Source organism: Malaclemys terrapin, chromosome 14 (genome assembly GCF_027887155.1).
Source record: "Malaclemys terrapin pileata isolate rMalTer1 chromosome 14, rMalTer1.hap1, whole genome shotgun sequence".
Taxonomy (NCBI): Eukaryota; Metazoa; Chordata; order Testudines; family Emydidae; genus Malaclemys; species Malaclemys terrapin.
The window spans coordinates 35,987,946-36,013,481 of record NC_071518.1 but is presented as its reverse complement, the minus strand read 5'-3'; the positions used below and the strand labels follow the sequence as shown (position 1 = coordinate 36,013,481).

At 46.6% G+C, this 25,536-nt stretch overlaps 1 protein-coding gene across 3 annotated transcripts in view; it reads right to left on the bottom strand.

Annotated features, from left to right (window-relative positions):
• The window catches only part of NLRC5 (NLR family CARD domain containing 5), an 87,119-nt gene that overhangs the window by 33,879 nt on the left and 27,704 nt on the right, over nt 1-25,536 (bottom strand). For 2 of the 3 annotated variants that reach the window (XM_054048517.1, XM_054048516.1), the window contains exons 8-25: nt 24,717-24,800; nt 24,537-24,620; nt 22,726-22,815; nt 21,660-21,709; nt 19,770-19,836; nt 15,383-15,466; nt 13,171-13,254; nt 12,568-12,657; nt 11,656-11,721; nt 10,357-10,428; nt 8,892-8,975; nt 6,559-6,642; nt 5,795-5,884; nt 5,612-5,659; nt 5,090-5,161; nt 3,432-3,515; nt 2,143-2,226; nt 91-180 (exon numbers count right to left, since the gene is read on the bottom strand). In XM_054048517.1, coding sequence (XP_053904492.1) covers nt 91-180; nt 2,143-2,226; nt 3,432-3,515; nt 5,090-5,161; nt 5,612-5,659; nt 5,795-5,884; nt 6,559-6,642; nt 8,892-8,975; nt 10,357-10,428; nt 11,656-11,721; nt 12,568-12,657; nt 13,171-13,254; nt 15,383-15,466; nt 19,770-19,836; nt 21,660-21,709; nt 22,726-22,815; nt 24,537-24,620; nt 24,717-24,800 — 1,407 coding nt within the window. Of the gene's footprint in view, nt 1-90; nt 181-2,142; nt 2,227-3,431; nt 3,516-5,089; nt 5,162-5,611; nt 5,660-5,794; nt 5,885-6,558; nt 6,643-8,891; nt 8,976-10,356; nt 10,429-11,655; nt 11,722-12,567; nt 12,658-13,170; nt 13,255-15,382; nt 15,467-19,769; nt 19,837-21,658; nt 21,710-22,725; nt 22,816-24,536; nt 24,621-24,716; nt 24,801-25,536 lie in introns of all 3 variants that reach the window. The other variant, XM_054048519.1, reaches the window with a different exon arrangement.

Genomic DNA, 25,536 nt, shown 5'->3' with positions numbered 1-25,536 from the left:
TTCTTCGAAAAGGACAAGGCTCTCAATTCCATTGGTTGGAATTCAATGATGGCTGATTTTATGGGGAAACAGGAGGTCTCAGTTCCTTACCTGACTTCTACTTCTCTGATTCGCTCACACAGGTTGAGAGAGCTGGCCAGTAAGAGAGTGCAATTTGGGGAAAACTTGTTATTCCTAATACTGGAGGAAAAATAAATAAATCAGTCTTCATCTTCAAGGAAGGTTGGTTCCATTCACGTAGGACTTGACCGTCACTTCCACAAACTCAGACACAGACACGAGAGGGCCTGGTTTCCAAAACTGTAGGTAGGACACTGTTCTTGCCTTTGAACAACTAGATTCTCCACTGCATCGGCTCTGGTTTTATACTGCTGTCACTTCACTGATGTAAAGCTGGAGTAACACGGTGATGAATCAGTTCCCTAGCCCTGGTCTACACTGGGGGGGATCGATCTAAGTCACGCAACTTTAGCTACGTGAATAACGGAGCTGAAGTCGACGTACTTAGATCTACTCACCGTGGTGTCTTCACTGCGGTGAGTCGACTGCTGCTGCTCCCGTTGACTCTGCCTGCGCCTCTCGCGGCGGCAGAGTACAGGAGTCGACGGGAGAGCGCTCGGGGTCGATGTATCGCGTCTAGACTAGACACGATAAATTGATCCACCCTGGATCGATCGCTGCCCGCCGATCCGGCAGGTAGTGTCGACATGCTCCTAGTTTGCATGTGTGATTTTTTTTTATTGCACCTGCAAATCCATTTTCACATGTGCGGATCAGGTAGCTACACATGCAAGCGATCCATAAGATGGATAAGTGGCCAGTTACATCTACACAACTGCAGCAGCTCTGTGTGCAAATGAGTTGCAGATACGCCCACCTACATGCTTGGAAAGTGACTTCTAAGTGACAGATCTCCAGTGCTATACGGCAAGTCAGTGTCCAAGCTTGGGTCAGAATTCAGGAGCTCTTAGCCCTTGTTTCTTCTCTTAGGCATTTCATGGTAGGCTAATCCTAAAAGGTTCAAAGTTTGTGTTCTTTTTGGATAAGCACCAAGGAGCCTGATGCAAAGCCAATGGAAACACTCCCAGTGACATGAATGGGCTTTGGATCAAGCCAAAACTTATGAGGCCTGGTCTACATTACACAGTTTTGCTGAAGCGTGAAAAAAAAATACCCCCGCACCTCCAAAACTGTCATAGCTATCCCGACAAAAATCCCAACACAAGTCTGCCGACAGAAGAGTGCTTCTGTCCGCTTAGCTAATATCATTTGGGGAGGTGGTGTAGTTATGCTGGAGGAAGAACTTCTTCTGACAGCTTTCATTGAGTCTACACTAGGGCAGTGTTTCTCAAATGCCAGGGGATTTTTCTGCAGTCACAACAGCCTCCTGGGTGGAGATGGGGGGGTGGGGGAACAGCGCCCCCTCCCTGCAGCGCCCAGCTGTTGCTCCTGGCAGCCTTGGCGTTTGCTGGCACCACCAGCAGGGGATCATCAGCCTGCACCACACAGTCCCCTGGGGGTTCTGGGCAACGCCTCTGCAGACACGTGGGACTAGTGTGTGTCCTTAGAGGCTTTGGGCTTTAGGCCCTGGGCTTCAGCCCGGGGCGGCGGGGCTCGGGGTTGGAAAAATTTTCAGAGTGGCCACCAGCGAGGGTTGGTGGCCACTCTCTTAGGCCACCAAAAAAGTTGGTCTGAGAACCCCTGCACTAGGGGCCTCCGCCAGCATAGCTATATCAACCAAGGCTTGGTGTAAACAATGCCCGAGTCTGCAATCACTGGGCTGGAGACCATGAAAAAAAGAAGCGTGGAACCTCCAGCACTTTTGCTTCCCGATGTAAATACAGGAGAACCATCTTTCTTGTAGCATTTCAGGAGTTGGGGACCTGGTGGCAGCTAGAAACCAAGAGTGGCATCCAATCATCTCAGTATCTTAAAAGAGGTTTAGTTTGTGTTTGGGCGTGGACATGGGAGAGGAATTGGGGTGAGTGCGTTTCTGAGGGTTTCTGGACTTGGTTTGCTTTTCCCTATGTTAATGTAGAAAGATGCGATGATTTATTAATGCTGGTAGGACATACTGCAGCATTACCGCTTTCAAAATGAATATTTCATGACATCCATCAAAACAATGGCCCCAAATTTTACCTCAGTAGCTTCAGACTGTGCAAACGTGGTAGGGACATTAGCAGCCTTTCAATGCTTTGATCACTCAGCGCATTTCTAGATAATCTGCAAAGCAAGGGAGAAAACACATTGCAAGAATAGAAATGATTTGCAAGCTTCACAGTTAGTAGATATTAAAACAATACACCTCTACCCCGGTATAACACGAATTCGGATATAACGCGGTAAAGCAGTGCTCCGGGGGGACGGGGTTGCGCACTCAGGCGGTAAGTGGTAAGATTTTTTTGGCTCCCAAGGACAGCGTTATATCGGGGTAGAGGTGTATATTCCTGTTGAAAAATACACACTCGGCTCAGAAATCCTTGACTTCAAAAGTTTAAGTTTCATTTACTGGAATATGGGAGTTAAAAAAGAACAGCAAAAGAAACTGTTGAGAAATGAAAACGGCTGGATAAGTTATGAGAGACCACTAGCTTCTGGATCATTCATTTTATAAACATCTTTATGGGTTTGATGCAGAGATCACTGGGTAAGGGTCTCTGGCCTGGGCTACACAGGAGGCCAGATTATCTAGAACTGGATCAGAATAGTTCTAAATGACCGTAACCATCTCTGAATCTAGGCTAGGTAGGGGAACAGAAGGGTGTGCCAGCACTGCATTCGTCCAGGGGAATTTACATTCAAATTATAGAGTTCCAGGAAACCAAATTCTGTTCTCAGATATACTGGGGTAAAACCAAAGTAACTCTCCTGAGATCATGTACAGGGTGTCAGAGGGAAGATACTTGTATATGAATATCTGGATTAAATTCACCTTTGGTGCAAAGAGACAGTTGAAGACATAACACTGCACTGAGATCATGTGTGTGAGGGCAGGGGAAAGATGAAGCAGTCAGACAATTCTTTTCTGCCTTAGGAGGGGATTCCGAGCTGAAGGCTACAATGGGGGTGAGTCATGAGACTTGCATTTACATGGAGACAGAGGCCCCAAACACTCCATGCAACTAGCACCGGGGGCTGAAGGCGATACGCCGGCCCGTAGGCTGGAAGAGCAGTTCTGGCGGGAGGAGACCCTGGGTTGGGAGGATGGATTTCATCACCCTAGGTGCTCCGTCTGCACAAAGCGTAGTTACTCCGGGCCAGAACGTCAACTGCAGTAAATGGGTATCATTCCAATGAAGCAAACAGAGTGACACTGATTCACACCCGTTTGGGATCTGGCCCGTTGGTTTTATACAGGCGGATTTCACGTTCTAGGAGCACAAGACAGCCTGACGTATAGACACACTTACACAGTGTTCGGCACTTACTCAAGTTGTGTCAGTCCAGGGCATTTTCCAAGGATCTGGCAGAGCGTGTCCATGTCCTCGGGACTCACGGCGCATTCCCTAAGACTGAAGCAAACCGCATACTCAGGATTCTCAGATTTACCTTCTACAGCAGGGATGACATGGGAAACTCCATCTTGACCTTACGTTTCAGGTAAGCTGAAATGAGCTGCTGGCCTGGGTGTTCAAAGCCCATCTCAGCCCTTCTCCCTACCGCCTTGCTCACTTCACAAGTGCATTCAGAGGGACGGTTTTGCTGTTCTAAACCTTCTGGGCCAGATCCCCAGGTGGTGTAAATGCAGGTCGCTCGATTGACTTCGGTGCAGCTCTGCTGATTCACAACAGCTGAGCATCTGGCCCCCGTGTGATCATCCCACTTTGTGAAGAGACTGAATGGAGCTGCCTCCTTGGCAATACAAATTCCTTTAGGAATCAACACTTGTTTTCCCAGTGTCACACGCCTTCTTGGTTCCCTCGAAATAGGGCCGGGAATATTCCTCTCTCGCTGCATGGGGCTCCCTTAATGAGAGTTAGGGTTACATAGCGAGGGAATAGTGTGGTGAGAAGGCATCTGCTTTTCCCTATAGATGGGCCTTTCCAAGGCCTTCTCCTTAGCTGGCCTGGTCCCCCACTGCCTCACACTCAGCAGTCATTTACACTTGTGCAAAGTGTGGGTAGAACACTAGTGTGAGTAGAGAATTCCAAGTCTCACTTTGGCAGGTATCAATTACTCCGTGAGAGCAAAGCAGTGGGGAAATCAAGCCCTGTATATCTCAGTCAACTGCGATACGGGAAACAGCTCCAACCAAGCCAAGACACTTTCTATATAGCACGCTATACTGTTTTCTTAGCAGACTAGCTCATTTGAATTATGATTCTCTGTGTGTGTACAGGGGAGGAATAGCATAATACCCTATGGGTCAGATCCTCAGTCGGTGTTAATTGTCATTGACTTCAGTGGAGCCGTGCCAATTTACATCAGCTGAGAATGTGCCTCTATAGACAAGTATTTCAGGCACCCAGATCTCTTTTCATTCCAGTGGTGCAGGGGCTGGGAAGGTGATGCCCCAAAAGTAAATCATTTAGACAGGGCTGGCTCCAGGCACCAGCAAAGGAAGCAGGTGCTTGGGGCGGCCAATGGAAGGGGGCGTCACGTCCGGGTCTTCGGCAGCAATTCGGCGGCGGGTCCCTCACTCCCTCTCAGAGGGAAGGACCCGCCGCCGAATTGCCGCCGAAGAATGAAGCGGCGTGGTTGAGCTGCCTCCGAAGTGACGCCGATCGTGGCTTTTTCTTTTCGGCTTCGCCGCTTGGGGCGGCAAAAAAGCTGGAGCTGGCCCTGCCTTTAGAAAGATCTCCCCATGAATGCTCTTAGATTTGGAACAGCTGTGGGGTCCCCACCCTTTCTCTCCACCTCTGCCAATGCTCTGACAGCTGTGACTGGCCAACCAGAGGGGTAGAAGGCAGCTGTTTCAATGGGAAGCAGAATCTGGCACCCTCTCTCTCTTTAGGATGAGAACTAGGCAATCCATGGAGAGACCCTCTGAGGAGATGAAGGACTCCCAAAACGATCGTGACCCATGCTTGGCTCTTCTGCCATTTCTAAATGAAAAAATGGGAGCCAGAACAGAAAGTTGCCATACCGAAAGCAATGGTCGTTCTCTAAATGTTGCGGATGAGCCGGGAACTTTCCTGCAGATCTGGTCCTGATGGTCCTGGGGACAGAGCTTTTGTTACCATTTCAATTGCACCGAGGGCAAAACACTATGTTGTCTACGGGTAGCTGACTCTCCATGCCTCAGTGCAGTGGCCTCCCACACCAGCCTCCCCGGGCCCCCCAAAATGAAGCACACATTGTTCACAGGAGCGAAGACTCATGCCACCCCTCCAACTCCAGGGGTGCCTTTGGTCAGGTGGCTGTGCAGGAGGAAGTGAACTCCCATCCCTATCACCCACTGCTGACCCTACCACCCCATCCCGCACACTCCCGGCTGCCCACCCCCATCCACACCACCCAGCTGCTCCCTGCCTCCACTATTCCCAGCCAGCATTCAGAGCCAAAAGGACCCCTGATTTTGACACCCCATGGAAACCGCTCTATTGCAACATGGACAGCTAGATACTATGGGAATGGCACACAGGAAATGCTTGGACAGGATCTTTACCTGACACTTTCCCAGAAGGTTAAATGGACCGACTGAGCGTTTCCCAGGCTGTAACCAAAAGAGAACACCATGAACACGCAGTCGGGAGAGGGGTGCTCATGTTTCATGGACTGCAAACCAAGGTCACGTGTCTCAAGCTTCAGCGCTGATGGGAAAACACAGCAAGAAGAGCCCCAAACATACCTGATGTCTATTGATTTAATGTGTTCCAAGGCCGATAAGCACTGAGCTAAGCCAAACACAGCACTCAAGGAGATCTGATTGCCACTCAGCCTAGAGGAAAAGATGGAATAAAACCGTTATTTTCAAAGAATTAAATCCTCATCCTCATTATCATTAATGATTTATACGGTGCCATAAGATACAACAGAAATGGTCCTTGCTCTGAAGAACTTAGTCTCACTGCAGCCGGGAGCGTGCTTCCCAGAAGACAGACACTTCCTAGCTCTGCTCAAGCTGGTGCACTTAAAACCGCGGTGTAGCCAGGGATAGCACAGGAGGCAGCTTGGGCTAGCCGCTTGAGTACAAGCCCACCGGGAGCACTGGCTATATGCCTGGACAGCTACCACAAGCCATCACCCACGCTACCCGTTTGCATTGCTATTTTGAGCACACTAGCTCCAGCCAAGCTAGAGTGTGTGTGTCTAGGCGAGCTAAAAAACACGCTCGCAGCTGCAGCGTAGGCATACCCTAAGGGCCTGACGCTCTGCTGCTTTGCACCGCCTGTCTGCATTTCCATCTATGCAAATGTAACTCAGTCCAAGCGAGTGTTACACAACTTAGATGTCAAACACGCCCATCCCCTTGTGTGTGAGTGGAAAATTCCAGTGTGCTAGCATTTCACACCTATTTTGCACAGGTTTAAACAACTATCCACGGGGTAAGTCAAGGGTGGGAATTAGGCCAAATATTTCAAACAAGCTACATAATGACGAGTGATCACTTACTTTAGGGAACTCACTGCCTTCAGCTCCGGAAGGAGTCCAACCAACTTCCCGACTCCCTGGTCACCCAGAGAATTATTTGACAAACTAGGATTTAAAGGAAGATATTTATTTTTCATTAAGGAGAAAATAATATGGTCTAGATAATACTTAGTCCTGCCGTGAGTGCAGGGGTCTGGGCTAGATGACCTCGCGAGGTCCCCTCCAGTCCTGCGAGTCTATGACTTTATAATATACATGGTATGCTCCCTTAACGTCAGTCCCCAAAGGGCAGAGCACTGGCATCCTCGGCTGTAAATCAAAGCCGCAGGTAACTCATCCAGTCTCCTCCTTGCCTTTTTTGTCAAATAAGTTGATGGTGGCTTATGTCAACCCTACTTTGTAGCGTAGCCCAGGCCTCAGGACTAAAACCTGGGGCGGGGCAAGGCCACTGACAGGATCTGAAGCATCGCAACTCTAACTCAAATCCAGTCGAGTTTCCTCCCACTGACAGGAGGAAACAGAGTCACGCCAGTGTGAACGAGAGGAGAAGCGTGTTCAGAACTTCCTCATCATCTGATGCTTGTTCAGTAGCTTCTGGAACGAGCTGGTGCTTCTCATCCCCAGAGGTCAGACAGCCACATCCATCAGGAGGATCTCAGATTGGCCCTGGTGTTACCAGGTTCAGCAGAGGAACCCAGGCATGAATGAGTCCCAGACAATGCAACTTTTCTGTTTTGCAAAACTTGTTGAGGTTTCAAGATCAGTTTTCGTTCCGATGCTGAAGGACAATGAGACCTTTCGAAATGTTGACCAAAAATAAAAGAGAATCTGAGACTCATCCCAGAACAGCTTGGCGGTTAAGGCACTTGCCTAGGGTATGGAAGGCTCATGTTTGGAACAGGCTCGCAAACCTGGCTCTCCCATGTCCCAGCCAAGTGCCCTAACCAGCAGGCTAGTCTAGATCTCTCTTGTTCTCTTCCCCTCAGCCACCAGAAAACAACTCCATCCTGGGCCTGAATTTCCCTCCAAACAGATGCATTTCCACAAAGCATTTCAGGGTTGACAAAATGACTTTTTTGACGGAAAAAAAAGTTTTGCCATACTACTGAGAATAAACTCCGGGCTTGCACCTTTCCTGGGTCAGGCAGGAGGCACATTGGCAGGGCAGTTAACTGGGAAGATTGCACTGCTGCCACTAAAGTTATACCTGTTCTGTGAGTACATAGAAGACTTCAGTCTCCAGGCCATCCATATAAATATATATTTCATTACACAATAGGAAGGCATCAGTTCCCATCTCTTCTCCTACCAGGAAAGCCGTTTAAAAGTGTTGCTATGCTGAATTTGGCCTACCAGAGGGGGGTTGAAATCTCCATTACAATGCACTGCCTCTGATGCAGGCACTGTCCCTCAGGCAACATAATTAAAGGAGTCTCTGAGGTACAGGCAGCCATTTCCCTAGAAATATGCAGGCTTCATACAAATGCTCACTTGACTCACTGAAGTCTCTTTCTCGGGGCTCTGGCAAGAGGCCTGGGGAAAGTTGCATCAAGCACTGCCCCATATCATAGAAAATGCTCCACTTCCCAGACCAGTACGGAAGCACACAGGATTAAAATTGGCTTTGTACATGCTTTTGACCAAGCAACTCGATTGCTTGAATGCTTACGGAAAGTGGACACTAAAAGATAGTTTGACCATCCATTGTTGGGTTTAATGCAAGAACCAGTGGGTGAAATCTCTCGCCTATGTTACACAGGAAGTCATGTTAAATTATCATAATGGTCCTTTCTGGCAGTAAAAATCTAGGAATCTCTGAAATCCTACATCTGTACAAGTCTATGGCCACAAAACCAAGAACCAGCTCCCGCTGCTAGCAAATAGAACGACTCCTTTTGTTTACACGGTAGAGATCTGTGCTTTCGTGCTGAAGATCCTAGGTAAACCGTGTTGACAATCTATACGTGAGCATCACACCCTATTGTGAATGTGCAAAAGAGAGGCACATTTTGCATGCACGCAAATGAACCAATGGAACAATTTGCTCTAGGCATGTGGTGGATTCTCCGTCACTCCAAGTGTTTCAATCAAGACTGGATGTCTTTCTAGTAGATACGTTCCAGCTCAAATACACGTGAATGGGCTTGATGCAGAACTTACTGGGCAAAGTTCTCTGCCCTTTGTTACGCAGGAGGTTAGAGTAGACAACCACCCTTCTGGCCTTAAAATTATGAATCTCTGAACAACTAACTGGGGCCTATAAATAAGGCCCAACATTTAAAAATATTTATTATAAATAATATCCCAACAAATTGCAAAAATACAACTTAGCTCTAAAAAATAAGAAGACTCACTCGAGGTCTGATATGCTGCTACATTCCTTCAATACAGTGCACAACTTGTCCAGATCTCTGGTGGGAAAACCACTGTCTGTCAGCCTAAAGAAAGAAAGCAGCCCCCCCACCCCAAATCATGAGATGGGCTTAAAAATCATGAGATTTTAAAAAATAATAATGTTTAAGTTCTTTTCATTGCCTTCCGGTGTTTGAGCCTTTTGTTTATACTCAGGTCACACTTTCCTGTTTTTCTCTGAAAACACGAGGATTAGAAACATACTTTTTCATACATCCAGGAGCTGAGGGTTTTAAGAAACCCATGAAACTAATGATAAAATCATGAGAGCTGGCAATGCTGCCGTAACCCAGAGGTTTAAACTGCATCTGACTGAAAGAGCGAGTTGTTCTACAAAAGACTTTCAAAATCAGATTTAAAATGAGCTCTGCTTGGGAAAAATATTAAGGTAAAACAGCAAGAGCTACACTGAATTCCACCTCAGCCCTCTGAATACAACCCTGCATAGCAGCCCAGCACTGACCAGTGGATACGGCCGGGGTACAAGGTGACTGAGGTGCTAGTCTGAGGTGTGTGACCTTGATCAAGTCACATCACTGTTTTGTGCCTCAGTTTCTCCATCTGTAAAATGGGGATAATACATATATGAAAGTTATGAGTAAAAGTGCTCTATGGACACTGAGCGTTATCATTTGCTAAGAGATGAGGCTGGCTGTCCTTTATCATTATTGATTTGTATTACAATAGCACATGGAGGTCCGCACTGAAACTGCCCCTGTGAACCCCATTGTTCTCAGAACAGTGCATACACATGGTAAGAGGTCCTCACTGTCCCAAGGAGCTTTACACTTATGGAATAAATGAAGGATGATTAGCCTCCTCTTACAGATGAGGAACTAAGGCACAAAAAAACTAAGTGACTTGTCCAAGGTCACACAGGGAGTCTGTGGCAGGGCAGGGATTTGAGCCCAGCTATCATGAGTCCTACTTGAGAGCTATATCCAGATGCCCATCCTTCCTCTTGACAGCCTGCAAGAGATATGAACACACACTGACCTATACAGGTTTATATAGTCTGAATTAAATCTGGACTTGGGTTTGAGTCCAGAATCTTCTTGCAATGCATGTCCCAGAACAAGAGTAACTGACCAGCTCAGCAAATCCAGTTCCCGCCTCTGACCTGCTGGTTGAAATACTAACCACAGACTGGTTTGGTGAATGAGACCTCATAACTAGACATCAAAGTGGGCTCCTGCAGGACTGCACAAGCACTAACCACAGAGCCACCGGTGCAGTGCATCCTAAACTTTACCCCCACGCAAAGATAATTATGATAAACAATGAGAAGTGACTCTTCCTTTCAACAGCCTCATCAATGCTACTCCCCATTTGAACCTGCGCCAGAAATGGTTTTCTCAGCTGCAGACACCAAAGATCTCTGAACGCCCATGAAAAGCATCAAGCTACCTTATTTTCCTTGAGACCACAGACTTCTGGCTCTCACCTCCACCTGACTGGTCCCCACTACGAGAGGTATCCCTGTAACAATACAAATGATCAGACCTGAACATGAACTGTCCTCTGAAAAGACAAGGTGAAGAGAAGAACTCAAGGAGTCGTACGTAAGTAACCACTCCACAGGGAGCACTCACCTCCACAAGAAGCCAGCGCAAAAAGTAGGACAAATGATTGGAAATATACATTGCTTTCCCTTATTTGTAACGCCACCATGGATTTGCCACCATGATCTACTCAAAGAGCTTGTCTCTGACCAGCTCATTTCCCTGCACTTGTCTAGCACTAGCCAATTCTTCCTTCCAGTGGTTAACGAAATACTTGTGAGAAGGGCTGTTTGAAATTTTTCCATCCAAACTGGTTTTGGGCAGAAATATAGGTTTTGACGGAACAAAGATTTTTGTGGAAAATATCTGTCTTGCGTGGAGAAATTTCCATTTTTTGCTCAAAAACAGGACACCCCAAAACTGAAATATTTTGATTCTAAAATGCCACACTGTGGTGCATCATGGGAGTTGCAGTTCAGGTATCTCTTGTTCCAATTTTTCTCTACGAGCTGGGCTCCCCAGTTGGACTGCATCTCCCATGATGCAACATGGTCATGCAACTCCTCACTAAGAAGGGGAGACCCTGGTGCATCATGGGAAATATAGTCCACCCAGTGAGCCCAACTTATAGAGAACAGGAGCATAAGGCACCTGAACTACAGCTCTCATGAGGCAAATGGCAGCATTTCAGAATCAAAATATTTTGAATTTTTTTTTTTTGCCCAAACTTTCTGAGACCATAAACCTCATTTTCTGTCCAGCTTGACCTGTGAGTTATGGCTATGATGACCCCAGAATTTACCGTAAGCTGAACTTGGTGCCATTCTATGTGAACATATCTGTGAATCAGGTTTTGTAACTATTCGACCTGCCCCCCTGTTGTGTAGCACAGCTGTGTGGTGTTAAACAATTGCTACATTGATGACCTTTTATCTTACATAGTCTACTATGCTTGGGGTCCTGTGGGATGAAATGTGCTGTCGAGATGTAAGACGTTATAATCAGGGGCAGCACTGTCAGGGTACACAGTGCACCCTAGTGATCAACCAAATCATATGTCTGGATTCATTCCAACATGTAAATAACAGGAAAATGTAAGGAACAGATTGGGGGGGGGGGGGGAATTAACATTTCAGCCATGCTCTGACTTGTGATCAGCACGGACTGATACACAGAACAAAGGATCTGTTTCCATGTGATGTACCTGGAATGGGTAGAGGCAAATTCTTTATCACCTATAAACTTCAGGATTGCAGTCTGATGATGAAGGCTGTGGGAAGAAAGAGATGACAAACAAGGTCACACTCGGTTCACTGACTATCACTAATTTATATTGTATTTACTCTTGATAATATTGTGGGGTTTCTCAAAATGACTTAGTCATCACTTCAAAGGTCAATTCAAATATTACCATTAGACAGCAGTTCCAAGGTCAATTAAAATATTACCCGAAGACAACCAGCTATCTCACTTGAGTCTAATTATGAAATATCAACTGAATAGTTCAGGAACACTATCAAGGAAAAGGTCCTGTTGAAGTTATTACACTTAACAACACGGAGTCTTGTCTACAGTCGGGAATTTTAGTCAGGGGTTGGGGAGGGAACCCATCAGTGCTGCTGCCAGTTCAACTGAACCAGTGAAAATTTCTCTCTAAAACCCCCTGGTGCCAATAGCATAAGAGAGGCAAAAAAGGGGTTTTATGCAATGTGAAAAAAGACATTTTGACTCTCTGAAATCTGATTACTGTATCTGATTCTCTGCTAAGGATTTTGGGAGTTTACCCTGAAAAACGCTGTTGATTCTGCAGGGTTATTCCTGCTAAACTGTACCGCTTTTAGCTATGAAGGAATACACAGCACTACAGAAATTAGAAGTGGATGGTCGTTTAGCCCATGTCCTGCCAATACAAGAATATTCCCTGCCACATATTTTCAGTGCTTGTAAGGATAAATACAGATTGTGAGGCATTCAAATACTGTCCACACAAGGGCCATATAAGTACCTATAGATAAATTAGATAGGCTAAAGGGGGCCATACAAGTGCCTTTAGATGACAGATTAGACAGATGAGATAGATCAGTTGAGTACAATTTCCTGATCTGACTTTGCATACCTGGCTTCAAACTCCACCACATTCAAGCAGGTGTTCACGGCATTCAACAGACAGCAAACACCGTCCACAGATATCTGGTTGTTACTGACACTGAGAAAGTAAACAACCAGACAAGCAAATGATTACCTATTAAAAAGCGTGTGTGCAATAACAGACCATGAAGGAAGTCATTAGAGGGACATGATGGACATGGCTCTCATCGCGCGCGCGCGGGGGGGCACCATGAACATTCTAACATTTAATTTTTTTAAGCGGTCGGGCTGAAAACAGCTGGAGCCAGTATTCTTGGGGACAAGGCATTTGATGCTAAACTTCTCTATTCTGAAAAGATGAGACTCCGCTTCTGAACGCAATGTTAGAAGCATGTGAGCTACCTAAGATTTCAGAGGTTCCTGGGCCTTCGGCTGCTCCTCTGTACGGGGGTACGTCTCACTCCAAGAGAGGCTTGATTGGCTTCCTCCTGACTCAATATTCCACCCATACTCCTATGTGAGGGCTAGGAAGGGTGTCAGCTTCCTTCTTGGTGGAACCCTGTCAGCGTCTACGTACAACAGCCACCATCTTCATCCCAGGGTAATTCGGGAGGTGTAAGGCAATACTTACTCCAACTGCTTGGAAATATGTACTTCAGGGAGACTCTCTGCCAGCTGTCTGCAGCCTTCATCACCAAGTTGGTTACCTGATAAACTGAGGGATTTTCCCATTAAAGTGGTTCATTCTGAACAGTGTAAATAACACAGAATCTCATCCTCCTACTCCACGCTCCTCCGCTCCCCTGCTTGGCCCCGGTAGAACTGTGCAAATTGATTTTTCAGTTTACTGGCAATTCTGGGAAAAACAACAACCCTAAAACAAAGTAGTTTCGGGTCGAACCAAAACCCTTTTTTTGTTTTTAATTTTCAGCAAATTGGGTCCCAGGAAACGTCTCAGTTTGACCATTTGGATTGGGTTTTTTAAATAAAATTAAAGGACATTTTGAAACAAAAAGTCATTTCAAACCAAGAACTCAAAATGTTTTGTTTTGAAAACTTTGAAACAAACTGTTTTGATTTAAAAAAAATAATTGTAGGTTTGTTTTGTTTTTAACCAAAACAATTTGGCAAAAACAACATGAATTCTCAAAATATTTCGCTGTTGCCGAACCTGCATTTCCCCCCCTGTAGCGAGGTGGTCACCCGCTCTAGCCGTTAAGGGCTTAAAACAGCCCAGGAGAGGGCTGTGGCTGGGAGCAAGCAGTTCCCAGGCGGATTGGGAAGGGCCCGGCTGCTTAGGAGCTCACAGGGTACCTGGAGTGGAGCAGGGCTGGGGAAGGCCAGAGGAGCTGGGGAGCTCTGGCTTGGAAACCCCCCAGGCTGCAGGCCTTGTTGAAGGCCCAGAAGGGTACTGGGGTTGCAGAGGGCAGCCCAGGGGTAGGCCAAGGCAGCAGGTCCAAACCCAACCTTGCCTGTGATGAGTGGTTTGTACACTGCAGTCCGCCCCAGTGAGCGGGGGCTAGATGGTGACTGGCAGTAGCCTGATACTGAGGTGAGGTGGGGATAGTGGGTGGGGGTTCCCTTGGGTGGGGAAACCCAGATACTGTGGGGGTACTGCCAGGGGACAGCCCCCAAGAAAAGGGGCACCAGGGTCCGGGAGGGACATGGAGGCCAGTGAAAGGCGAGACACCGGCCAGCAGAGGGCGCTCCGGAGGCTGATGAGCTAATTCCCCGGTGGCCAGCAGGAGGCGCCGTGAAGGTGAGCATTGTCCCGTTACACCCCGCAAAATAGTTTCGGACAAAAACTTTTGCCCTGCTCTACTTCCTACATGAAGCGACCTCAGAGGGAAGCTCTCCCCTCAGTGAGTCCACTCGGCTTCTCATTGCTTCTGTGGGTGTCCCAGCCCCAACAAGAACCCTCCATTCAAGCACTTGGGGAGGGAATGCGACCCACAGAAGAGCCATGTCAACGGGTGGCTGCAGTCCTGATGGGAGGGGGAAACCACAGGGTAAGAAAGACCCTCTAACTCTAATCCCAGCCAGTCAATGGGAGAGCTGGCCCTCTAAACCTGTGGTGCTGAGCTGGGCTGGAGAATCACCTTGCCAGAGATATTAGATTTCCCTGAATTTCCTATTGCAAGTAGGTTACAATGAAATCTGTACAGCCAGACCCTGCCTGGCACTAACTGCGCAAAAAAAAAAAAAAAAAGGGAGGGGGGCAGTAGCTGCTAGTCCCCCCCAAAGGGGAAGGGCAAAGAGTGCGGCCCTGGCCCTGCCTCTCCAGACCATCTAGCACAGGTGGATGGCCTTGGAGGAGCATAAGGGCAGCACAACAGGCATATCTGCCCCTGTGCCCAAGAGTCCCAGGACACATGTCTCCTCAAGGATCTAAAAGATGTGCTCTAGTTCAAACAGGAATTAATGCAGAGAAATCCGAAGGCCTATGTTATACAGGCAGTCAGACCAGACCATCACAATGAATCCTTCTGGTCTCTGACTCTGTAAATGCCTTCCAGAGCTACTCCAGAGCAGCGCCGTTCCCCGGGGCCCCGGCACACGCCTTTGCCTCCGGGGAACGGCGTTTTAAAATAGGTGTCTCTGGTTACGTTCCCGCAGAGCCAGACACTGGGGTTTAGACACCCAACTCCCACTGCACTGAATCTCTTCTAAAATCCCCGTGTGTTTAATCTCAGAACAACATGGCCCCCCTCCCCGCACTGGGGTGAGGAACACACATTACATCGGTGATTTGACATGATTTCTCCCTCTTCCATCCCACCTGCAGCAAGATCAACATTAGAAGGGACCCTTAGAGGAAACAGGATCTTTCCTGATGTACTTACTCCACTTCCGAGAAGTGGGCGCAGCCCCTGAGAAGAGCAGCGATCTCCCCTGCATGTTGTGAATTGAGGCTGCAATCCTGTAACCTACGAAGAGGAAGATTACAGTAAATGAGCGGTGAAGAGACAGACAGAGCTGGAGGCTGATATCAGAGTGCAGATAGTTCTAAGGGGATTTAGGGGGAATTCACATCTGAGATAAATGCAGAGAGGGCCAGTGGATGGGGAAGCAAACAGGGAGTCATCAGATCTGGATTCTGGTCCCGCCTCTGCCAGTGATGAGTCTGGGTGACCTTGGGCAAGCCACTTCACCCCTCTTGTGCCTCAGTTTCTCTAGTTGTAAAATAAGGATAATACTTTGTAAGGAGCTCTGAGAGCCTTCATTGACAAGTGCTATGAGAGTGCAAAGTTTTATTGCATAGTAAAGCCTCACCATCCTCCCTACAAGGAAGGTAAGCATTATCATTCCCATTTTACGAGCGGGGAAACTGAGGCACAGAGTGACACTAATTGTAGGTTGTGAGAAAAGGTCTTCACTTTTACCAGGTTTAAATTTGCTTCATTTCAATTTCATTCTAAATGCCTGTGTTCTTGTATTAGGAGAAAAGTGACTTTTCTTTCTGAATCCCAGAGGAGGCCTTGTAACGAGTAGGTAGCTGTTTACTTTAAAAACCACGTTGAGAGGGAGGGAGCATTAAAAGAGCTCAAATTAGATTCTTTGATCAAAACAATATGTTTTCTGGAACATCTTTGTTTTCAGCAGACGCAGCAGCAGTTTAGATCTCTAGATTGTGATTACTTCTTGGAAGGGATTGTCTCTTCTAGGGAGGTTTATGGTGCCCAGCATATGGGGCCCTGATCCTAATTGGGGTTCTGAGGGCTACCAGAATATAAATACTTAATTATAATAATACTCATGATGACAGAGTGACTGCTAGCAACATTCAGATATGACGGTGATGGACTGAATAGACAAAGTGTCTGCTCAGTCTTCTCTATACTCTTATCTTGTGTATCTTTATCACCTGATACCAGCCCAATGACCCCATGTTTCTGCGACTCCAATGCCCACCATCCCATGGAGGTGAGGAGAAGCAGGCTGGCTGCTTCCCAGTGCTCACAGCCCTCTCCTGCCACAAGTGCAGGCTCCACTGGGCTGGTGTCATGGCACGACAACATTGTGATACAAACTTCCCCGTGACAACATGACAGCACAATGAATTGTTGTAAAACCACATCAGCTGAGCCCAGCTCACAGTAGCTGGGGGCCACTGGTTTGGACAGCCTGGGATTTTTATATTTTAACTACTCACCCAGCTCCATAGCTAATAGGTCTTCAAGAATAATAAAACAACAAGCAAACCCTCTGAATGTAGGGTGACCAGACAGCAAGTGTGAAAAATCGGGACAGGGGGTGCCGGGTAATAGGTGCCTATGTAAGAAAAAGCCCCAAAAATCGTGACTGTCCCTATAAAATTGGGACTTCTGGTTACCCTATTTGAATGTAATGATTAATATGATGGCTGCTTTGCCTTTGTGTGGAACCTGTTCTCTGAGGATCTCAATTAACCCATGGAAACGTAGAAATATTTCTAGGAACAGGAAGATGAGATTAAATGAGCTGAGTAGAGACAGAACAGGGCGCTGATATCAACTGTCAACAGGCACTTTTAGCATCCATTCCTCTCTAGATCCATCCAGAATTCCCCTTTTGAATTAATATAAACCGGCAGAGGGGACCAGAGGATCGGCTACTGGCTTGTGAGTCAGGAGAGTTGGGTTTTATTCTTAGCTCTGCCACTGACAGTTATGTGACCATGGGCAAGTCACTTGACCTCTCTGTGCCTCAGTTTCTCTACATAGTGAGAAGACTTTTGGACAAATCTTTGAGATCCTTACAGGAAAAATGCTACGTGAGTTCAAACTACTATTATATAACAAAGTCACACAATTCCCCCTTTGATGTGAGTAATCATTACCCGTCCCGTTTTACAAATGGGCAAACCGAGGCACGGAACAGTAGGCTATATGTAAGTTGTGAGAAAAAGTATTTCCCTTCATCAGTTTTACATTTTCTCTCTTTCAACTTCACTCAAGATCCCCTTGTCCTTGTAATATGAGAGGGTGAACATAACTGCCTGATCTACGTTCTCTATGCCGTCTATTATTCTGTGTACCTTTATCATCCAACACCAGCCACAATGTCCCTAGGCTCTGTGAGTCCCTCTCATGTCGCCATATGGAGGTGAGGGAAGCAGGCGGGCTGCTTCCCAATGCGCGCCTAGCCCTCTCCTGCCACAAGTGCAGGCTCTGCTGAGCTAGTGTCATGGCACAATGACATCATAGGATGACCAGATGGCAACTGTGACAAAACGGGACGGGGGGGGGGAGGGGGAAAAGGCACCTATATAAGAAAAAGTCCCAAAAAACGGGACTGTCCCTTTAAAAACGGGACATCTGGTCACCCTATGACATCACGATACAAACTTCCCCATGACAACATGACATCACAACAGAACACTGTAAAACCATGTCTGCTGAGCCCAGCTCACAGTAACTTGGGGTTACTGGTTTAGGCAGGCTGGGATTTTTGTATTTTAACCATTTACCCAGCTCTAGCTCCAACAGTCCTTAAAGACTCATAAAACAATAAACCCTCCTGCATGTCATGTTTAATAACTATTAGAATTCCAAGCACTTTTCATCCATAGATCTCAAAGTGTTTTACAAAGGAGGTCAGTCTCATCATCATTATTATGACTATTACTTTGCCCTGGACATTTAAATACTTTTCTAAGAACAGAAAGATTGGATTAAATGACCAGAAAGACAAACAGAACAGGGAACTGATTTCAGCTCTCAATGGGCCCTTCTAGGAATTAGCTCTCTCTTGATCCATGGGGAATTCACATTAGGAATAGTGTAGACAGGCAGAGGGGCTCGGTGGATGGGGTACAGGACTGGGAGAAAGGTGATCAGTTGTTTTTCTCCCTATAAAATGGTCATAATCCTTCTGCAAAGTACTTGGGAATCTTTAAAGGCAAAGTGCTACGGGACAGCAAAATGTTATTCTGTAGTTTAGTCTCACCCCCGCCTGCTATGCTGTTACTAAGAATTACCATCCCCATTTTACAAATGGGGAAAAAGAGGCACAGGGAGGTAAATGGTTTTGTCAAAGTCACTCAGGGAGTCAACTGCAGAGTAGGTGATAGAACCCAGGAGTCCAGAATCACAGATACGCTCACTTCCAGCTGTCTAACTTGCTAGTGGGTGGCGCTGTGACACGACTGTGCTAGGGAACCAGCAAAGAGGCTTGGAATAAAGTGCTGTCTCTTACCGCCATGTACTCCAGTTTGGGCTCCCTGAGCTTGCCATCAGCTGGCCAATCAGTGTATTTTTGTAACACCGCTGCCCCCTGAATTTAGTGCGGGTGAAAGGTGCTGGATTTAATAGGAATGAACATGGCAGCTCAGACCCATGGTCCACCAACTGTGGTACCCTGTCTCTGATAGTGGCCAGCGCCAGCTCCTACAGAGAAAGTGGCAAGAAACTGTGAAGTCGGTCACTAAGCAATAGCCAACTCCTAGGAATATTTTCGTCACGACCCCTGCAGTCAGAGACTGGCTTTTGCTCTGATGCAGGAAGGTTTTTCTCCCTTCCACAATGCTCGTTTAAAAAAATCCTGACTGGTGGAAATCTGGATGCTCTCATTAGCCTTATAACTATCCAGTCCATTTTTACTCCTGCTAAGCTCTTGTCCCCTCAGTTATATATAGTGGCATGGAATTCCACAGGCTAATTGTAGGCTGTGTTAAACAGACATTCTTTTCATCAGGTTACAATTTGCTGCCATTCGATTTCATGGAACATCCCCTTGTTCTTGTATGGGGAGAAGGGGCAGATAATAACCCGCAAGCTACCTTCTCTACATGTGCCATCCATTATCCTCTTTATCATCTTATGCCAGCCATGATGATCCCAGTGCTCTGAGTCCATCTCCCATCATCACGTGGAGGCGAGGGGAAGAAAGTCAGTTGCTTCCCAATGCGCATAGCCCTTTCGTGCCACAAGTTCAGGCTCTGCTGGGCTGGTGTCATGGTATGATGACATTGTGATGCAAACTTTCCCATGACAACATGTGATGTCACAATTGAACATTGTCAAACCACTTCAGCTGCTGAGCCCAACTCACAGTAACTTGGGGCCCTCATTTGGACAGGCTGGGATACTTTTAGTGCCTAAACATTTATCCAGCCCTATTTCTAACAGCTTTTAAATCGTAATATCCTCTGCCTTTAATGACTAAAGCGGCTGTTACTTTGCCCATCTGTGGAACCGGTCATGTGAAGATCTCTATTCACCCATAGAAATTTAAGTATATTTCTTTTACCGTAACTTCACATTTCTTATTTGAGCAGCATTTTCCTTTTTATCTTCCCTTCTCCTCAAATTTGATCGGCAAAGAAACAAAATATTTACTGGCCTTTGAAACTCCATCATGAGACATTTGCGCTGCTGAATATTTTCCAGCTACATTGTGGGATACAGTATGCACAGGGAAGGAATAAAGCTTTGTTGGAAGAAGTCACTGGGGGTACATTTAACACAGCAGCAGGGGCTGTAATTCCCAGCTTGGGGAGGCGAACTTGTGCTAGCTTTGATCGAGCTAGTGCGCGAACAGCAATATGGCTGCAGTGACATGGGCGGTGGGACGGGCTAGCCGCTGAGTGCACACCTAGGGTCTCAGATAGGCTTATACTTAGCCCATACCTCTCACCGCCCACACCATCATGGCTACATTGCTATTTTTAGCATGCTAGCAGGATCAAAGCTAGCGCAGGTATGTCTACCCCAGCTGCAGTGCAGATGTGGCTTGAGTCTCTTTCCAGGATTCAGTTCTCTGGCCCAGCACTGCCGTAGTGCAGCTGAATGGGAGTCAGGAGGCTAAGGACTGCTCATTGCAAATGAAAACATTCAACTACGTAGCACAGCATGTGATGAAAGGTGCTTTCCGGCTGGGGCATCTTCAGACTGATCCTCTAAGAGAAAAACAAGGACTCATATTTTGCTTGGTATTTACTTACCTAGGGCTAAATCCCCACACATACGCAGTGGCATGAAAAGAGACAACCAAGCAAGGTGCAAGAAGTGTTGTACCCCATTTATGCCCCACCCCCTAAAGAAAACATTGACATGGTCGTGATTCAGAATTGTCTTGCGACCTCTACTGTCATTTACTCCCATGCAAAATGCTCCCGTTCTGAATTAACAGTTTTACATTCCCTTGTAACAGGTGTAAATGACTGCACGGGGTGCAGGGGAATTATGTCCCATTTCTCAGAGGCAGATTTAGGGTTTGTGGGGCCCTGTGCACAGCTTCATTTTCGGGTCCCCCCAGCCAAGAAAAAGAACATTCTCTCTTATCTCCCCCCGGGTTTTCATTCTTTTTTTCTTCATCCTCCTCCTCCTATATTATAAGTAATGGGTATTAAATGACAATAAAGCAAGGTACCTTGATTGGGGCAGGGGGTTGGGTTGCAGCAACGGGTGCGGGGGGCAGGCTCTGGGAGGGAGTTTGGGTGAGGGGTGTGGGCTCTGGGAGGGAGTTTGGGTGCGGGCTCTGGGCTGGGGCAGGGGGTTGGGGTTGCGGGAGGGGGGCAGGGGGCAGCGTTTACCTCAGGCAGTGCAGCTCCGAAAGCGCAGTTTCCAGCCAATGGGAGCTGCAGAATCGGCGCTCAGGGCGGGGGCAGTGCGTGGAGACACCCCCCTCAGGGGCCGCAGGGACATGTCAGCAACTTCCGGGAGCAGCGCGGAGGGAGGGAGGGAGGGAGGCAGAGCGGGCAGGGAGATGCCTTAGCCCTGCTGCTGGCATGTCTCTGTGCGTCCCTTGGGAGGATGGGGACAGCAGGTCTCCATACACTGCCCGGAGGACAGCGCACGGAGCCGCCTCCCCAACCAGGGACACACAGAGACATGCCAGCAGCTGGCCACTTCCAGGAGCGGTGTGGGGCCACTGACCACGGCATGCAGGTAGCCTGTCTGCCTGAGCCCTGCTGCGCCGCCGGCTGGGAATTGGGGGGCAGGTTGTCAAATATTTGTCCTGCATTTTGGGGGCGCCCCTCTGTCTTTGGGGGCCCTGTGCCACTGCATGTTTTGTCTCATGGTAAATCCGCTCCTGCCATTTCTGGAGCCAGCAGTCACCAGTGTCCATGGTAGAAATGACTATTGTTTGAATCAGAATTCCCTTAAATACTCACAACACCAAGCTCAATTTCTCACCTTAGGACTTTTCTGGACTGGCCAGAAAAATATATCATGACGGTGTCCTTCCTGCAAGCAAAATACAAGACACTATTCAGTTAAATGATAAAGGATTAAACTTCTTATGCAGAAGTGCTCAATGGGGCCCTGCCTGCTCTCCTTGAAATGGACAGCAAAGCTCCCACTGAATTCAGTGGGGCTGAATCAAGCCTTAGAAACGTGCTGCTCTCAGAGCTCTTAAGCTTATAAAGCAAAAGGGAATATTGCAGTGGATGTTAGTCAAAAGAATCATTGGTCTCAACAAGGCTGGCCAGAAGCTTGAGCAAATTGCTTCTTGGGGTTCCCCTTCTCTAGATACAACTCTCATGAAAACAGGAACTCATTCCACTGATCCAAAATGCTACAATTTACTGCAGCAATTTGGCCCTTTGCTCCAGCTGTGGCATGGAGCAAAATAACACTATTCAGTAAAAACGCTCTTCTGCAAGATAAGTTATAAGAAGGGTCAGCAGTGATTTCAGTATCACATGTCTATTGCGTGGAGAAACTTGGAAAAAAGCAAACTGTGTCCAACAGGACTTCATTAGAGCTAAACTAGGGATTAATCTGGCTCCTGAAGTTTACCCATGGAAATAAACTAGTTGTAAGAGCTGTAATTTAAGTCTCCACTTTACCCAATATCTTGGACATATGATAATATCAAAACCGTTGTTCAAAGACAAAGCAAGTGCACAGCAACGCAAAGTGTTGCTTTTCCAGTAATTTTCGCTGGTTTATAACTCATTTGCACTGACAAGGAATCTCACCGGGTAGATATTGCATGTTTTAAAAACAGAGTTTAAATTATGTTACATATACATTTTACATTGAAAAATCAATGTGTGAAATGAACACGTAAGAATCAATGCCTTCATAATTCCATATTGTATAATGTAACTGAATCAAACTCCTCGTTTCAACTTGTCAATAAGAGGAGAGAATTGAACTCAATTTGCACCAATCTTTATTATGGAGCAATTCTACTGAAAAGAGAAGTCAATTTTTAAAGTCAACAGTTAGAGAAATACAGTCTATATTACCAGTACCTTATATGTAGTTCAGTAACATTTGGACAAGTGGTGGCTCCCTTCGCCAAAGTAAGAACAGACTTCACCGAAATATCATTATGGCTTAAACTGGGGATAATAGTCAAAGAACATCACAATATCAGCTGCTTGTATCTGATAGTAATTCTCTTTTATTTAATACACAACCACTGCTTCTCAACACACACACACACCCCTCCCTAATGGATTTGTTGACTATTTAAAACTATCCCTGTTTGTTTTCAGCCAACAGACATTTCTGACTGTTCGCAATTCAATTCTATTTTATGGACTCTTTCAAATGCAACTGCTGCCCCCCCTGAGTTCAGAATCAGGGACACTTGATAGAGCTATAGGATAGTAAAACAGTTCTTCACCTTTTTCTGCTAAACAAAACACTTATTAATAATGTAGGTGATGCAACTGTAATATCATAGGCATTTATGATAAAATATTTAATACATACAGTACATTTTTCATAGTTTGCTGTGGCAAAATAACAGATGTAAAGTACAGCACTTTAAAGGAATACACTCAAGATAAAAAACGTATGCTTAAAAAAATCTAACCTGTTACTAGTAAAACTCAAAAGATTTTTTAAAAATATAATTTCCTTTTATTTATGCTGTTTATTTAAGTTTTGGACTTCACTCACCCTGATCCTGCAAACACTTTTGCACGGGCATAAATTGACTCTGCCTGATATCAAAGGAATTGCTCACGAGTAAAGTTATGCACACGTGTAAGGGTTTGAAGGAACAGCCCCTAAAATTAGATTGGTTTATTTGGTAAATTTCACTCTCTTCTTTTTTCAGCTGAAAACCTGTTTCACTGAAGGCTCCTGTGCATTACGAGGCCAACGCTGTTGTGTAAGGGTTTCCACTTTCCAGCCTGGCAGAGGCATGTTTGACTCTGATTCTTCTTCCCCCGCTATATTTGCATACACAAGCACATCCCAAGAAAACATTTCTATTCATATTAGGTTTAGTAAAACCTTGAGGCTGGGGATTATCTTCTTTTTTAATGAAATCTAATTGTACATAACTTCCTAGATATTAAAACCAGGAGCGACTATTAGATTATTCCCATCAAATTTCATCCTCTTACTTCCATTTTGAGCCCAGTAGCTTGTGTTTGTGTTTGGCTAAAGCAGGTCTTCTAGGTAGGTAACCAGTTTTGATCTAGAGACCTCAAGAGATGAAGAATTCACTGTTTCCTTTGGTAGTTTGTTCTAATGGTTAATGGAAGGGGCCTCAGGCATTGACTGCATCTCAGCCTTTCCTGTTCCCCAGTGGCACACAACCGTTTAGTCTCCTGAGGACTAAAATGCTTTGGTTTAACTGAAGTCATTAGGCTCCATGATGTAAGGGTATTTGGGTGGAATTTGATGATCTGTGGTCCAGCCTTTTCACTGCTGTGGGCCAGATGCTAGTTTTGGGGCACCTCCGCAGGCCACACCCAGGAATAAGTGCTCTACAAATTGGCGCCCTCCGTGCGGCATGACCTCACACATATTGTAATGGTAAAGTCCCACTGTGCAGAGGACACCATTTTGTAGAGCAGGTCTGCTAGGGGTGAGGGCAGACACCTTTGGGGGCTGGACAAAATCATCCCACAGGCCAGCCCAAGAGCTGCAAGTTGGACTGCTCACCTCACTGTGAAAAATCTGTGTGCCTGACTGACCCCAGGGACTGCCGGCATTACTCCCTGACCTGATGTTGACCCTAAACTACTTGACCCTTCGATGGGATTATTTGCTTCTTCAGAGCTGATATTTTAAATGGGCTTAAGTCATTAAATCTCTTACTTACTCAATCATCTTTAACTTTTCCACTCTGGAAAGCATTTCAATCACCTTCCCCATGTCTTGGTCCCTCAGTCGATTGTCCTGCAAGCTGCAAATCAGTTTGCCTGGTTAATATTCCCCCCCACAAATAATTCTCCGCTGATTTTAAAAGCATCGCTCGCCCCCAATAACGCAGGTCACTTACTTTATTTCTTCAAGTTGAAAGCAGTTTGGAAAGACTTCTGCCAGGCCAGTTAGCCCCAGGGCAGTGATACCACCACCAGTTAACCTGAAAAACACAAAGCAAATTGAACAGGTCGGATCAGTACAAATCCGCCAGACTCATGGCAGAAACAGTGTCTGGGACGTCTCTGGGTTCCACGTCCAGCATGTGACCAGGAGGAAGATGCAGAGGCGTGTGGCCTGATTCTGCTCTCAGTCAATAGAAGTTACGCCCCTGAGGACAAAAGGCAGAACTGGGCTCCAGCACCATCACTTTGCTCTGCATCCATCGCAGCTTGCAGGAATTTGAGTTCCTGACATTCAATTTCCCCTCTTTTCGGTCTCCAAACATGCAGGGGAAAGCCGCAGGAAGTAGAGAGGAAAATGCACCCCAAACTGCTTCCAAACAAAAGCTCAACACAGCCAAAATGAAGCTCTTCATCTTTCCCACCCTAAGCCCTGCCCACTCCCTTCTTTCTCCATCACCATGGACAGCACCCTCAGCGTCACTCAGCCCCATAACTAGGGCTAAGATTTAGTCACGGGCATTTTTGGTAAAAGTCATGGACAGGTCATCGGCAATAAATGAAAATTCATGGCCAGTGACCTATCCATGACCTTTACCAAAAATACCCGTGACTAACTCTCGATTTCTGGGGCCCTGCTGCTTCGGGGGGCCCCACTGGGGGTTGACTGTCCCCGGCTGCTGCTCCCTGGGGACCGCTCTCCAGACGACCTCAGGGAGCCTCTGGGGATGCTGCTCCAGCCACCTCGGGACCACTGTTGCTCGGGCGGTCCCCAGG